At 42.2% G+C, this 15,311-nt stretch overlaps 1 protein-coding gene across 3 annotated transcripts in view; it reads right to left on the minus strand.

Annotated features, from left to right (window-relative positions):
- ESRRG (estrogen related receptor gamma) overlaps positions 1-15,311 on the minus strand; it is a 657,829-nt gene that overhangs the window by 152,432 nt on the left and 490,086 nt on the right. For all 3 annotated transcript variants that reach the window (XM_047754864.1, XM_047754865.1, XM_047754867.1), the window contains one exon: positions 7,506-7,622. In XM_047754864.1, coding sequence (XP_047610820.1) covers positions 7,506-7,622 — 117 coding nt within the window. The remainder of the gene's footprint in view (positions 1-7,505; positions 7,623-15,311) is intronic.

The following is a 15,311-nucleotide window of genomic DNA, read 5'->3' on the forward strand; positions in this document are numbered from 1 at the left end:
CAGCTGCCCCTTTCCTCCACCCTTCAATGAATATTCCAGGTGCTACTGGCCTGCCTGGCTGAGGCTGGGCAACTGACAACAGCTGGAGCAGGAAAGACCCCTTGTTGAGCCAAGGCTGCAACACAGCTTGACGTAGATGCAAAATGGGCCTGGGGATACGACACGCCTGACCTTCTATCTCACTCCCACTGATCCGCAGTGGGAAGCTGGGTGAGTCACCACACCCTCTGAACCTCGGGCTCCTCATCTCAGCCAGGGTCCTTCTTTGTTTGGTTTTGTTTTGTCTTTTTACAGCCGCACTCTTGACATCTGGAGGTTCCCAGGCTAGGGGTCCAATCAGAACTATAGCCATTGGCCTATACCACAGCCATAGCAATGCCATATTCGAGCCACAACTGTGACCTACACCACAGCTTTCAGCAACACCTGATCCTTACTTAACCCACTGAGTGAGGCCAGGGATGGAACCGGCAACCTCATGGATGCTAGACAGATTCATTTCCACTGAGCCACAGCGGGAACTCTGGGTCCCACTTTTCTTCACTGGGTGCGGTTTAAAGGTGACAGGGACACTGAACTACCCTGGGCCCTTTCCACACTGCATAACTTATTCCAAATGCTGATTTCCAACCTCCACTTTGCCTTTACCCTGAACAGGAAAACTCACAATTCTACTGCATCCTGTAAATCGCCTACCTGGAATCTTCGAGCTGGTATTTTTTAAGACTTTTTAAATAAAAAAGTGAGGGAAACTATTGAGCACCTCTGTAATAGAAACTTGAAGAGGTCAAACCAAATAGGAAAGGCAGCTATGGTTATCAAAAACCCACAGAACTATGCTATTTGTTCGTTTGTTTTACTATCTCATTTTTGCCCCAGAGGAAGTATTTAGAAGGCACATAAAATTGTATAAACTCACTCTTTTCCTTTCTCACTTATGGCGATGCTTTTATTTTAAAGATATAACAACAAAACTTCAAATATCGCTCACTGGTAGCAGCAGAGCAATCTATGATGAGATTTCAGATGCCCACAGAAATAAAACTCTACTGATTGGACTTGTTTGTTTGTTTGTTTTTTTAGGGATGCAACCACGGCATATGGAAGTTCCCAGACTCGGGGTCGAATTGGAGCTGTAGTTGCCAGCCTACACCCCAGCCACAGCAATGCCAGAACCTTAACACAGTGAGCGAGGCCAGGGATCGAACCCGCGCCCTCATGGATTCTAGTCGGTTCATTACCTCTGAGCCACACTGGGAACTCCTCTGCTGGCTGTACTTTAGTACACTGACAAGAGATGGTGGGGGCCGTGAAGAAATATGCAGTATGAGCTTTACAAACACCACAAAGATACATAATCAAGACTTCAGGTCCCAAGTATTTAAATATCTATTAATTACTATTCCTTCAATTCTCACTTCTATTAACTTTGACAACATTAAAATACCTCCTGCTTTTCCAGAAAAAGGGAAACCATCCAAAGAATTCATTAATCAGTTAAGACAAAAGTTAGAAGCTAGCACAATGACCAGCCGCATCTGTGGAATCATAGTTCTTAGCATATTTTCCGACTTATGGGTATAGCACTCATCTGGCGCTTTCTCTGGATCATCAACAGCATAGTTTCAAGGATCACTGTGTTATATATCAGTGCAATATTTCCACAGACCTATCATTTTATTTATTTTTATTTTTTATTTTTTGCTTTTTGGGCTGCACCTGTGGCATGTGGAGGTTCCCAGGCTAGAGGTCTAACCGTAGCTACAGCTGTCAGCCTACACCACAGCCGCAGCAACTCCAGATCCAACTCCGGATCTGTGATCTACACCATAGCTCACAGCAACACTGGATCCTTGACACTCTGAGCAAGGCCAAGGAGAGAACCCGCATCCTCAGGGATACTAGTCAGATTTGTCTCCACCGTGCCACAATGGGAACTCCGACATATTATTTTAAAATAAACTTATTGAGCTTTAAAATAGAAGGGATGAGAAAGAAAGTTTAATCTAACTGCTCCCCAGCACACATGGAAACAGAGGCAGAGTTGAATGGACTTGCCCAAATCACAATGCAAAGTGGTGGAGAAAATAAGAATTAAAAGCTAAAGCACAATGTTTTGCCAGATACAAGGGAGAAGCTCAGTTAATACTTAGGGAAGTGTGCGAAAATGTATTTCTCTCCTCTGATTTTTTTCCACGATGCTCTGATATCAAAATTACCTCAGTAAAATTTAATGTACCTATGAGGTTAGTAGAATTCTTTTATTTCTTCCTGCACATTTTGAAATGTGTGTGCTTTGTCCATTTCCTCTGGTGGACGACAGACTGAGTGCTTGATTCATAAACAAGGAGTCTAAAGGAAGTGAGTCCTGGGGGTCATATAACTTGCCCCAGGTCCAGGAGGAGGCAGAGCCAGGTCTTGAATCTACCCCCCCTGCCGTTAAAGCTTCCCCCTGACCATCTCCAACAAGAGCTCGCACTGATCTGGCGCTTGCTCTGGACCACATGGTACACCGAGCATTTAACTTGCAGTATCTTATTGGATAGTCACGATGTTTTATCTGCAAATACTATTATTGCCACTACCATTTTTTCAGATGATGCAAATGACGTGAGAAAGGTTCAACAGCCGTTTTGTTAAAGGCAGAGTAAAAAGGGCACTTTCTTGGCATGAAGTAACTTTCCCAGACTGAGATGTGGTCTGTGTTCGTCTCTACGATGGCAGGTGGGCTGCCCTGGCCGGGAAATATACAAGCGGACACAAATGTAGACCTTACTCTCAAGTGCAAGAGTCAAAGAAAAATACTTGCGTGGTCAAGGTGAAACCCATCATGCCCATAAAGAGCCAGAAGCCCTTCTTCAATCTTTTGATCAGTGAATTCTATACCTAAATAAAATAATTATTGCTTTCATAAAACGTCTCTGTTGGCCACTGACAGAGAGAAAACTGAACCAATATGTCCTGCAATAGCCTTTAAATAACTAAGGAGAGGGATCAAAATAAAAATAAATCTTGACCAGATTTATAGGTGCCCCTTGATTAGTTCTTGTTTTTTTCCCTCAAATAAACAATACCTGGAAAAAATGAAAAGCGAATGCTGAGACCAGATATCTTGTAATAGATGGGTTTTCTCTGACAAACAGTATGGTATGATGCTGAAAAAATAATGCTGGCCCATCATTCGTGAGGCTTAGCGGAAAGTAGAAACGAGAAAAAGAGGAGGGGATTTTCCGGGTGTGGAACGGAGCAACCACGTGGATGTGAACAAACTAGCATTTTTTTTTTTTTTTTTTTTACTGCACGTCTCACAGTTTTGTTATGTGCTTGCATTGAGTCGTTTCCCCCACACCTCTGTCTTTGCTTCAACTGATAACCATTTTTTGATTCAAACATTTTAATATTAAAACCAAACCTAGTTCGTCTGGATATGATGCTGATGCTAATGAGAAACCAAATCTCAGAGGAATTTAACTGTTTACATGGTGAGGCGGCTGTTTACCCAGTAAACCCCCGATTCCCTGTTAGACCCCACATCCCTGTTAGACCCCCGACAGAAATGCCCGTCGATAAAATTAAGGCTTATTTTAAAAAGAGGGGAAGTCTCATTTTTCTCTAAACCCCCTTTTTTTAATGAAAACTTCTTCCTTTCCCGCAGGCGGCATTTTATCTGAGATCCACTGGGTTAGTGGAAGAAAAATACCTGTTAAAGGAAAGAAGGTTCCCATCAAAGCTGTTGAAATCTGATTTCATTTCAGATTCTAGAACTAATGTTGTTTTTTGTTTAAATAGATTTTGTCTGTCAATTTCCAGACCCGCTGTGCCATCAGCCTGTATGGGCTGCTGTGGTCAACATGGGGGTTGTAGCGGCAAATTTTATTAGGGACTGGTAATTGAATTGAACAGGTTTATATTTGAATAGATTTACTACATCATGATCTCTGACATACTGCGTGGGACTGCAATCCCTCTCCATCCATAAAGATACATTTAAGACAGTATCATTCTGCCCAGGCTGAGAAGGTAAGCCTTGAGCCAAGGAGATGGCCCAACATAATTCTGTATTTATATGCAGGGTATAATGCAATATTTCACTGTATTTTTTTAAGTGCAAAAGAAAAAAAGAGTATTCCATATTTGCTCACAACCATTCCTTCTCCTCCATCTGGGGGAGGGGGCTCAGAGATAGTTTTCCACCAACGGGGGTACCAGGAAGTGAAGGAAAATAAATTATTTTTTGAGTATATCAGCAACAGCAGCAATTCCCTTGAAAACAGCCCCTCTAAAGGCTTGATAACAGCAACTGAAGAGGTGTGAATTATAGATAAGCACCCGTCCCATTTACTTTCACCAACAATGTTTAATTAAACACAATTCACACCTCTTCAGTCACTCTAACCACCCTTCAAGACGGCTCCTGCTTGAAAACACAATGGGGAAAATTATTTAGGGGAAAATTTGTTTTCCACTTCCTCCTTCAACCCGGAAGGGCAAATAGGTGAGTAAGTTAGAGCAGTAAAATCCAACTCCTTAAAAGGGTTTATGTTCGTTTCGGAACGTGAAATCCAAATCTAGGACACACCAAATCAAAGTTTGATTAATTGATAGATGATTTTCATAATATTTTTTAAAAATTGATTTGCTTTTTGAAAATGATTCCTCAACTCCAAAATTCCGGTTTTGTGTTTTTCAAAAAATTTGTACATGCTACCATTCATATTCTTTTTTTGAGGGGGGGGGTGACAATGGCATGCAAAAGTTCCTGGGCCAGGGATCAAACCCACGCATAGCAGTGACAATACCAGATCCTTAACCTACTGAGCCACAAGGGAAGTCCTTGAATGAGCCTAAGTTTAGTGTGAGTCTTTACAGCTTAACTAAGTGACAATATAAAAATAATTAAGACCAAAAAATGACTGTCCATCACCTGTTACACTCTGAAATATATTTTGTTTGCTACTCTGCTGGAGGGTTTAAGGCAGCTACTAAGATAACATTTTCCACAACGACAACAAACGCAGGCGTCACTACCATCCGCCCTAAAAGGAAAGACTGTGTCATATCAGTTGGGTTGTTATTGTTGGATTTTTATTTATACGTTTTCCTTTGTCAAAACTGTTGTTCTTATGGCATTTTTCACATCCGCTTTCCCTAGCAAAAGCCTCCATACCTGTCTTTTTGCCTGTGCATCGCTGGAGCCTAGAATAGTGCCTGGCACATGAGAGGAACTTAATAAATGTTAAGAAATGAATTGTAAATGTGAAGGATGTGAACTGTGGAAAAGTCCTAACAGTGCCAAAGGCCATATAGAGCACAAAGGAAAAGCATTCCGCCTCCTGATTTCCACTCCCCAGTGTAACACTGATACCAGTCCCTTTCCTTCCTTCCGCTTCTCCAGGCATATACCTTCATTCCACATGGGTGTTAATATAGATTATTTAAACACAAATTTGTGTGTTTTATTTCATATAAACATAACCATACTGTATCTACAATATATTTATATACAAATTCAGTCATCCTACAGGCAATTCGTCCTCTTTTTTTATTATTGATATATAGTTGATATAGCGCTGTTAGTTTCAGATGCACAGCAAAGTAATTCAGTTAAGCATATATATATACTCTTTCAGATTCTCTTCCCTCCTGTGTTATTACAGCGTATTGAACACAGTTCCTTGTGCTGTACAGTAGGTCCTTGTTGTTTATCTATTTTATGTATAGAAGTGTGTACCTGTTTATCTCAAACGCCTTATTTACCCTTCCTCCCACCCCCACACTTTCCCCTTTGGAAACCAGAAGATTGTTTTCTAAGTCTCTGAGTCTATTTCTGCTTTGCAATTAAGTTCATTTGTATCTATTTTTTTTTTTTTTAAGATTCCACATATAAGAGATATCATACAGTATGTCTCTCCCTCTGTCGGACTCACTCCACTTAGAATGATCATCTCTGGGTCCATCCATGTTGCTCAGGCAATTTGTTTTCTAGTTTATTTTTTTACTTGGCAAAATATCTTGGTCATCTTTCCATAAGGCTTTAATTCTAAAGCTATACACTTGCTTGCTTACGGTTTGTTCGAAGTTGAAGCTGAGAAGACTTTGAGAGTGTCTTTGTTCCTCGTCAAAGGAGGAGTTAGCTTTTGGTGGCCAAGAGAAATATAGCTTAAATTCCACATATCCAAATATAACTTGATTCTTTCATTTTTCTAAGACATTGCTCATAGTAAAAATCCTGAACTAAGAACAGTCCAGGAAAAATTACGAGATCTGGCAATGCCATACCTAACTGAAGCTCTGGTTCATTCATGGAGAATATAAACTTGGATCTACTTGGATTTGAACGTTTAAAAACAGGAGGTCTCCAGTAACAACGAGTTATACAGTCTCATGAGGCCAACCCCAGGAACAAGGCACTATCTGACTTAACAGAAACAATACACTTAAATAGTTAATTACCGCATATCCACTGTGTACGCTGTAAAATGATAATAGTTGGTTTAAACTCTGGCAAATCTTCTGAAGAGAAGGAGACAATCAAATCTGGATGCAGTATGTAATAGGCACATCTACAAAAGCACGCAGGTACCAGAAATACACGGACAATAAACCAAAAACTAAGTCTAGGGCTCCCAGAGAACAATTCTTAAATTGTGAATTGCATTAAACTGACTGAAACACACACTTATTTCAGGACCTTTGATATGGGTGGGGCAATTGAGTGAATTCTAGAATCTGACCATTCGAGTTCGGCTCCTGATGCTACCAGTTGCCTGCTGTGTGAATGTAGGCAATTGGTTTGGCACAGAACACATGCTCATTCTTGTTATCTTGCGTGTGTTGCTGTTACTTATCCCCAACTGAAAGCAACAATTTTAATATCATCGTTACAAACTCTTTATAATAGAAACGAAGTCCCGAGGATAAGATGAGAAAAGAATACTTTACACCTAAGACGAATTTTTTGAAAAAGAAAGAGAGAAAATGGTAACCATACGAAGGAATGGATACATTAATAGGCTTGATGGTGGCGATTATTTCACAATACGTATGTATGTGTATGTTCTCAAAGAAAGCACAGGTCATATACCTTAAAGAGACACAATTATTTTGTCAATTTTACCTCGATAAAGATGGGGGGGGGGATGTCTCTGTAAACCTAGTCGTGAGAAGAAAGCAAAAAGACAATGACAGTAGTCTCTTGGCTGCCCTTCACCTTTTGCCCTCCGCAAGCTGTAAAGCTGAAAGGAACCAGAGCTGCCAAGCACACCTGGTGGGTTTAGCAGCACATCAGCTATCTCCTACCTTGTCCCTTCCTGACGATGTCAAGCAGTGAGCCACGAGGGGGCAGGGAGTTCAGGCGTAAAGGAGGAGTATTCTGCCACCAGATTCGGGGTACCTCCTGGGACCCCCATCGTTTCTTGGTTTCTCTGACCTTTTTTGCAATTCCCTGGACAAGCCCTTTCCCCATCCCCAGCCTAAAGCCCAGGACCACCAGCATGCCGCCTTACCTTCTTTCAGCATGCCCACTTTTAAACACTTCATGAAGCGGCAAGCCTGGCAGGATTTACGTCTGCGCTTTGTGATTTCACATTCATTCGTGGCAGGGCAGCTGTACTCTATGTTACCTAAAACACAGAGTTTGAAGAAAAGAAGCTTTTAGATTTGCAAGACCCAGGCAACACCACCAACCCCAAGGCATCACCAACTCTGCTACTCCTACCCACCCCCCCAAAAAAACTCAGTAGGATTCATGAGGATGTCACAAATATCATGAAGCTGGAGGCTCTCCTAAGACCCCTGAAGATGCATCGAACAACAGGAAGACATGGTGAAGCCCTTCAAAAAATTCAGCTTAAAATTAGCCTTTCAGGCAGCTCCTGTGGTGGCTCAGTGGTTAACAAACCCGACTAGTATCCATGAGGATGCAGGTTCAATCCCTGGCCTTGCTCAGTGGGTTAAGGATCCAGCATTGCCCTAAGCTGGATCCAAACACAGCTCAGATCCCGAGTTGCTGTGGCTGTGGTGTAGGCCGGCAGCTACAGCTCCGATTTGACCCCTAGCCTGGGAATCTCCATATGCCATGGGTGTGGTCCTAAATAGACAAAAGACCAAAAAAAAAAAAAATTAGCCTTTCAGACATTAAGCTTAGTCCACTCATGCAGAGTAGCAGTCTTCCAGAATCTTAGGATCTAAAAGAAATTTTCAAGCAGGTTATTTCCATAAAAACACAAACATCAAAACTGTATGACTGTCTCATCTATCCTGGATTTCTGTGGGTTACTAATGCTCTGATCCATCAGGCTATTTGTCTTTCTGATATTGAAGAGCATAAGCCTCACTGTGAAAAATGATGAGCAGGCTAACTTGGGACCATGCAGTTAGCTCCTTGAGGGCAGGGACCGAAGTTACATAGTTCTTGCTCCATCACTTACCAAAGCCTCGCAACACAATTCTATGCTTGGAAATGTTTACGAATGATGGTGGTCATCATCACCACCGCCACCGTCACCATCATCACCACTGTTATCACCTTCACCGTCGTCATCATCACCATCATCACTGTCATCATCACCACCATCACCATCATCACCATCGTTATCATCATCACCTTCATTACCATCATCACCATCACCACCGTCATCATCACCACTGTTATCACCTTCACCGTCGTCATCATTACCATCGTCATCATTATCATCACTATGTTATCATCATCATCACCATCATCACCACCGTCGTCATCATCACCATCATCATCATCACTATCATCATCATCACCATCATCACCACCGTCATCATCACCACTGTTATCACCTTCACCGTCGTCATCATCACCATCGTCATCATCATCACCTTCATTACCATCATCACCACCGCCACCGTCACCATCATCACCACTGTTATCACCTTCACCGTCGTCATCATCCCCATCATCATCACCACTATTGTCACCTTCACTGTCGTCATCATCACCATCGTCATCATTATCATCACTATGTTATCATCATCATCACCATCATCATCACCGTCGTCATCATCACCATCATCACTGTCATCATCACCACCATCACCATCGTTATCATCATCACCTTCATTACCATCATCACCATCACCACCGTCATCATCACCACTGTTATCACCTTCACCGTCGTCATCATCACCATCGTCATCATTATCATCACTATGTTATCATCATCATCACCATCATCACCACCGTTATCCTCATCATTATCATCATCATCACCACTGTTATCACCTTCACCATCGTCATCATTACCATCACTATGTCACCATCATCATCACCATCATCATCACCATCACCATCGTCACCATCATCACCCTCACCATCGTCATCTTGTTTATTACATTTCTTGCATAATGAATTCCAGACACTCAGTCTGCATGGAAGTATTATAAATAAAAATAAACTGCTGTGAAATTACATTTTTAATGTGATACTCTACATCATTTACATTAGTAATGACACATTTGAAATGATCAGGATGTCGCCAAAAGAAGATCCAAACTTTCACTTGAAATTTTTCAATTAGTGCCACTGACAGCGTGTGGGGTGTGCTCTGGGGCTGCCTACAGCTTTGTAAAGAAGCTGCCTTTAAAATAAAGCCTCTCTCCCCTATCAGCTCTGTCACATAGTGCTTGAAGGTCTTTCGTTACTTCCTAACCCTTTCCCCTTGTGATTAAGTGCATTAGTATCTTAATGAAAATGCATTCTGTTTATTGCCCTCTTGGGAAGGGGGAGGTCATCACACCAAATGCATAAATTGTCATCAGAGACGGTCCGAGCATAATTGCAATTTTGCTGCTCCATGTTTGCAATACTCAGGGTCCTTCCGAGTCCCCTGAAACATGCACAGATTCTAGTAATTAGCATAGAGTCTGCCTGGGACCACAGCATTGATGAAATATTTCAGAGTTAATCACACTTTGTAAACACTGATTTATATTGACTACCTTTCTCCAGACTGATGTCTCCTCATTAAATATCACATTAGTGGATTGCAGGACTGGAGAAAGACTCAACTACTCAGCAACTGCTAATTCTACAGGAAGTAATGCCTAACCACTTATAACTACAGGAAATTGGTTAAGTATGCATGACTTCAAAAAAAAGCCTGTGCATTACAACTTGAGATAAGCCTATCAAAACTGACTAAATTAGCATTCTAATTCAGGGCATTTATAATAATAAAAGCAACTACTTTTTAACATAATAGGTTAACTATTATGAGTGATATTAACTGCATCCACAGGAGCACAAACTGTCACCTTTCTCAGACATATTACTGATGCTACCCTCACAGGAAGCCAAGGATAGGGCACAGGAACCAGACTGGCTGGGTCATGGCTGAGAATAAAAGGATTTAGAATCTGAACTTTAGAGGAACCATTTTTCACTGCAATTTTCACTGAAAATTTATTTTGCATCAAGAGAGTGTTGCTAGTAATTTCCTAGGGGTTAATTAGGATTTGACTACCAGATCCTTCCAGTCTACGTGGCTCCCCTTACACTTACTGAAAAAGAAGCTCAAGCCTCTGCTTTCCTAGGAAAAGCTGAACAATAAAGAATTAGAAAGAAAAAGATAATAATGTTTTCCAACCAGCGTTTCTTCCCTTTGTTCCTGAAACGTCAATCGGAAGTCAAAATTTGTTGACTTTCCAGCATCAAAGCATAGGTTCCTCACTGCCAGCCTTCATCTTTTAACCCAGCAATGGACACCTCTACTGGGATGACCCAGCATCACACACACACACACACAAGAACCATCTTTCCTTTCCAACTAGTTCCTCTTCCTCTTTGAAAACTCTGTCCTCTTCCTTCTCAACAACACCCTGCTAACAGGCCCCTAAATCAGGCCTGTGTGGGCTCACACCTGGACTCCAGGGGTAAGCTCCTAACTGGGCGTTTTGCCTCTGCTCTGTCCCCCCAATCCATGCAGCACACCACGATCAGGTTCCTCTTCCCAGGATTGCTTTGATCACATTGCTAGCCTAACTTAAAAAAAAAAATCGATAGATTCCTATGACCTCTGGAATTCAATATAAACCACGAAACCAGCCAACAGAATTCCTGCTCCAATCTCAGGCTCATCTACTTTTCCTGCAACATGACAACGATTACCTTACATGAACTTTCAGATGCATCAGTTTGATTGATTCCGTTTTTGCTGTGTCCTTCAGGCTTTCCCTCTGAGAATGATCTATCTTGGCCCCTCTTTTCTTCTTAAAATGACTTCCAAGGCTGAAGGGTCAACTTAAATTCAAATCTTTCATGAAAACTTCTCAGACCATCCTAGCAGAAAACGATTTCTTGGTTCTCATATCGCTTTGGATACCTTCATCCTATCCAGACGTAGCCAATTTTTTCATACCTCCTCACGTGCATGTTACCCATTAGATGGAGATCCTAGCGCCAAGGATTACTGATGATATGGAACAGAAAGCTTCCACCGGAAAGTAGTATATAAGGAAAATAATACATTCTAAATTACTTAATAATTTTTCTAGTATCTAAAGGTCATTTTTATGACCATCAATCATGGTACTGTCATGTAGTCCTGCACTTAAGGTCAACTGACCAGGATGTCCCATTAGGAAGCAATATATATATGGGTTTTTTTGTTTTTGTTTTTGTTTTTTAGGCCCCCACCAGTAGCATATAGAAATTCCCAGGCTAGGGCTCTAGTCAAAGCTACAGCTGCCAGCCTATGCCACAGCCACAACAATGCCAGATCCGACCCACATCTGCAACCTACACCACAGCTCACAGCAATGCTGGATTCTTAACCCACTGAGCCAGGGATCGAACCCACAACCTCAAGGTTCCTAGGCGGATTCTTTTCCACTGCACCACAACAGGAACTCCCCATTAGGAAGCAATATAAGAACACTAGGAGAGCGATTCCACAAATTGAAAATAAAAGAAAATAAAAGTTAATGTTTCAAAACCTTAAAAAATAGCTTTGACGAAACTGGAAATCCATGGCAAAGCAAAGTGAGGTCATCAAGAAGAAAATCAGAAAAGTACCAAGGCCTCTGGGGAGTTGAATGAAAAGAAACAAACAAAAAAAACCTTGCAGAGATTTTATAGGAAGTAAAAGTGAATCTTGATATAAATAAAAACAAAAGTAATAAAAAATATGAAAATACAGATAGATGGCACTAAAAGAGTTACCTAATGTTTATCTTATAATACTTACTATTATTTACAAGATGGGTGTCCTAAGAATTGGAGCCACATTGAAGAAAACACAGGAGTGATTCAATAACAGTGACTAAATCTATGGATGACCCTTCTCTGAGTGACTACCAAAAGGCTTTTAAATTCTCTCTAGGAGTTCCCGTCGTGGCACAGTGGTTAACGAATCCGACTAGGAACCATGAGGTTGCGGGTTCAATCCCTGGCCTTGCTCAGTGGGTTGAGGATCTGGCGTTGCCGTGAGCTGTGGTGTAGGCTGCAGACATGGCTCGGATCTGGCGTGTCTGTGGCTCTGGCGTAGGCTGGTGGCTTCGGCTCCAATTAGACCCCTAGCCTGGGAATCTCCATATGCCAAGGGAGTGGCCCTAGAAAAGGCAAAAAGACTAAATAAATAAATAAATAAATAAATAAATAAACTCCCTCTAAAAAACAGAAGTGCAATTGCCAAACTGTCACATGAGAGTTTTAGATCACACAGAAAGAAGGATCCCAGTTTCCTTTCTAACCAGTACATTCCGTAGTTCCTCTGTGACAAGGAGAAATATAAAGGCAGGGGCATTTTTAAGAGTGCCTTAGAATGAGTTGGTGAGGGCACAGTTCTGTCTCACTCATGGCTAAAACCTCAATGCTTTTTGATGAGTCTACCATTTTGGATCAGGTACTGGGCTGGGGCAAAAAGCGGTTAGTTCCTGCTCTTGATGACTCCACAGTCTTACAGAGACAACAAAGCAGGTCAATAAATAACAGTACAACTGAGTGTGCGGTGCAGTGGTTCTGGATTCTGCCAGCCTGAGAGGCCCATGTTCACACCTGCATCCCCACAGACGCAGAGGGGGTTTTTCAGTTATTTTATTTTATTTTATCTTATTATTTTTTGCTTTTTAGGGCTGCACCTGAGGCATCTGGAGGTTCCCAGGGTAGGGGTCTAATGGGAGCTACAGCCACCGGCCTACACCACAGCTCCTGGCAGCGCTGGATCCTTCACCCACTGAGCGAGGCCAGGGATCAAACCTGCAACCTCGTGGTTCCTAGTTGGGTTCATTTCCGCTGCGCCACGATGGGGACTCTGAGATGCAGAGGTTATGCTTAGGAAAGCCAGTGAATCCTTCAGAGGGGACCACATGATTGAACAGTGCTGTGAAAAATGAATAAATGACTACACTGGGGTACAGGAACCTTCCCAGAGCCAGAGGAAATAGGACATTCCTGTGAAAATTTCACTGTGAGTGGAAAGAAAACACAGTGGTCCTGAGTGTTTCCATAAAGGGTAGATTTTTGCAGCTCAGCACCCAGAAATGGTTTATGACGAACCTGGCATCCTTCAGCCAAATGTTGTGTTTCAATAAATTTGTCTTGACATTTATGGATGATAACCTTGATTTCACTAAGTAACACTGGTTTCTATCTTGAAAAAAACAAATCAACATCATGCTAAAGAACTCCTTTGCTGGAGGAAAACTTCTCTAATTTCCAAGCCCCCCCACTGCGCTTCTTAATTCACTGTTGTTGGCTGGGAGCATCCACCCAACCGCCTTTGATCCATGTCAGAGTCTACAGAGATTCTGCCCTTGAAAGACCTTCCCTGGTGCTTTTTCTATTCAATGAAGAGAGCATTTTATCCTAAAAATGTGCTGCCCCAAGCACCTGGGCAACACGCTTACATCTATTTTGGTAATGGCTCAAAGACAGGACTCCCAATAGACACTGTGATCTCAATGGGACACTTGTTTTTCCTTCGATTCGTGAAGAGTGGAAACAAGACAAAAATACGTCCAGTAGTGACTTCGGGCACCTGGAATGTTAGCACTGGACCGTCACACAGGAAGACGCAGAAATTATGGTTCTCAGTCTAGGATTCTCATTTTGGACCTGGAGTTTTCCTGGAGCATAGCGTGCTATGTTCTGGGCCACGTCTGTAAAGGGCACGAGGGGATGAGGGGGCAGCTACGGAGGACGCGACTGGAATGTTTCCAGGTTTGTCAATAGCTGCGGAAGCCATCTCTGCTTCAGAGGGAACCGGATCCACATAGAAGCGCTGGGGTTTTCAACCAGGCTGACAAGAAGGATCGAGCAATTTATAATATCTCCTGGCGGTGTTTCAGAAGGTCCTGGGCGCTGGTTACTTATTTCAGGGTCTTTTGTACAATTAGTTTGCAGGCAACATAATCTTCTCACTTACAGCTTAATAGAATCTTGCGGCTAGCTGGAGGACAGAATAACAGGGTGTATGTAAAACTCGAGCCTGGAGTGCCAGTGGATAATTTGTATATGCCTTTCAGTCACTTAATGGACTTTTACAGTTTGGCAGTGAAAGGGCTGAATGATGCAAATTAGCATGGCACCTCAAAATAAAAATATATGTCAAATCTTTACTTCCGACTCACATCTCCCGCATGCGGTAATGAAGCACTTGGCTTTACGGAGCTCCCCAGAGCCGTCCTCGCTTTCACACGTACAGACATCGTCATTGTAAAGCCAATTTGAAAGCATCTGTATATTTCCCCCAATTGTTTTAATTTTATTAACGGAACCAAATGGCTTGAGATGACCCACAGGGCACTCCAAGTAGGGTTCATCCAATTGTTTTCCAACATTAAGTGATTTAAAAATAATGGGATTTGCCGCCATTCACAATTACAGAGCATTAAAAACATGCAGGCCATAATCGGTAGTATTTTTGTTTTAAATGCCCTAGAGCAGAAAAAAGAAAGAAGGCAAACCCTCTCTTTACTGTACAGCAGTAAAGGTTTTTCCATCTGGCAATACAACTTCCTTTTCTTTCTTTCTTTCTTTTTTTTTTTTGTCTTTTTGCTATTTCTTGGGCCGCTCCCTCGGCATATGGAGGTTCCCAGGCTAGGGGGTCAAATCGGAGCTGCAGCCACCGGCCTATACCACAGCCACAGCAACGTGGGATCTGAGCCGAATCTGCGACCTACACACCACAGCTCACGGCAACACCAGATCCTTAACCCACTGAGCAAGGCCAGGGATCGAACCAGCAACCTCATGGCCCCTAGCTGGATTTGTTAACCACTGAGCCACGACGGGAACTCCCACAACTTCCTTTCCTTTCCTTCTCTTTTCTTTCTTGTGTTTA

The sequence above is a fragment of the Phacochoerus africanus genome, chromosome 12 (assembly GCF_016906955.1).
Source record: "Phacochoerus africanus isolate WHEZ1 chromosome 12, ROS_Pafr_v1, whole genome shotgun sequence".
NCBI classification, from domain to species: domain Eukaryota; kingdom Metazoa; phylum Chordata; class Mammalia; order Artiodactyla; family Suidae; genus Phacochoerus; species Phacochoerus africanus.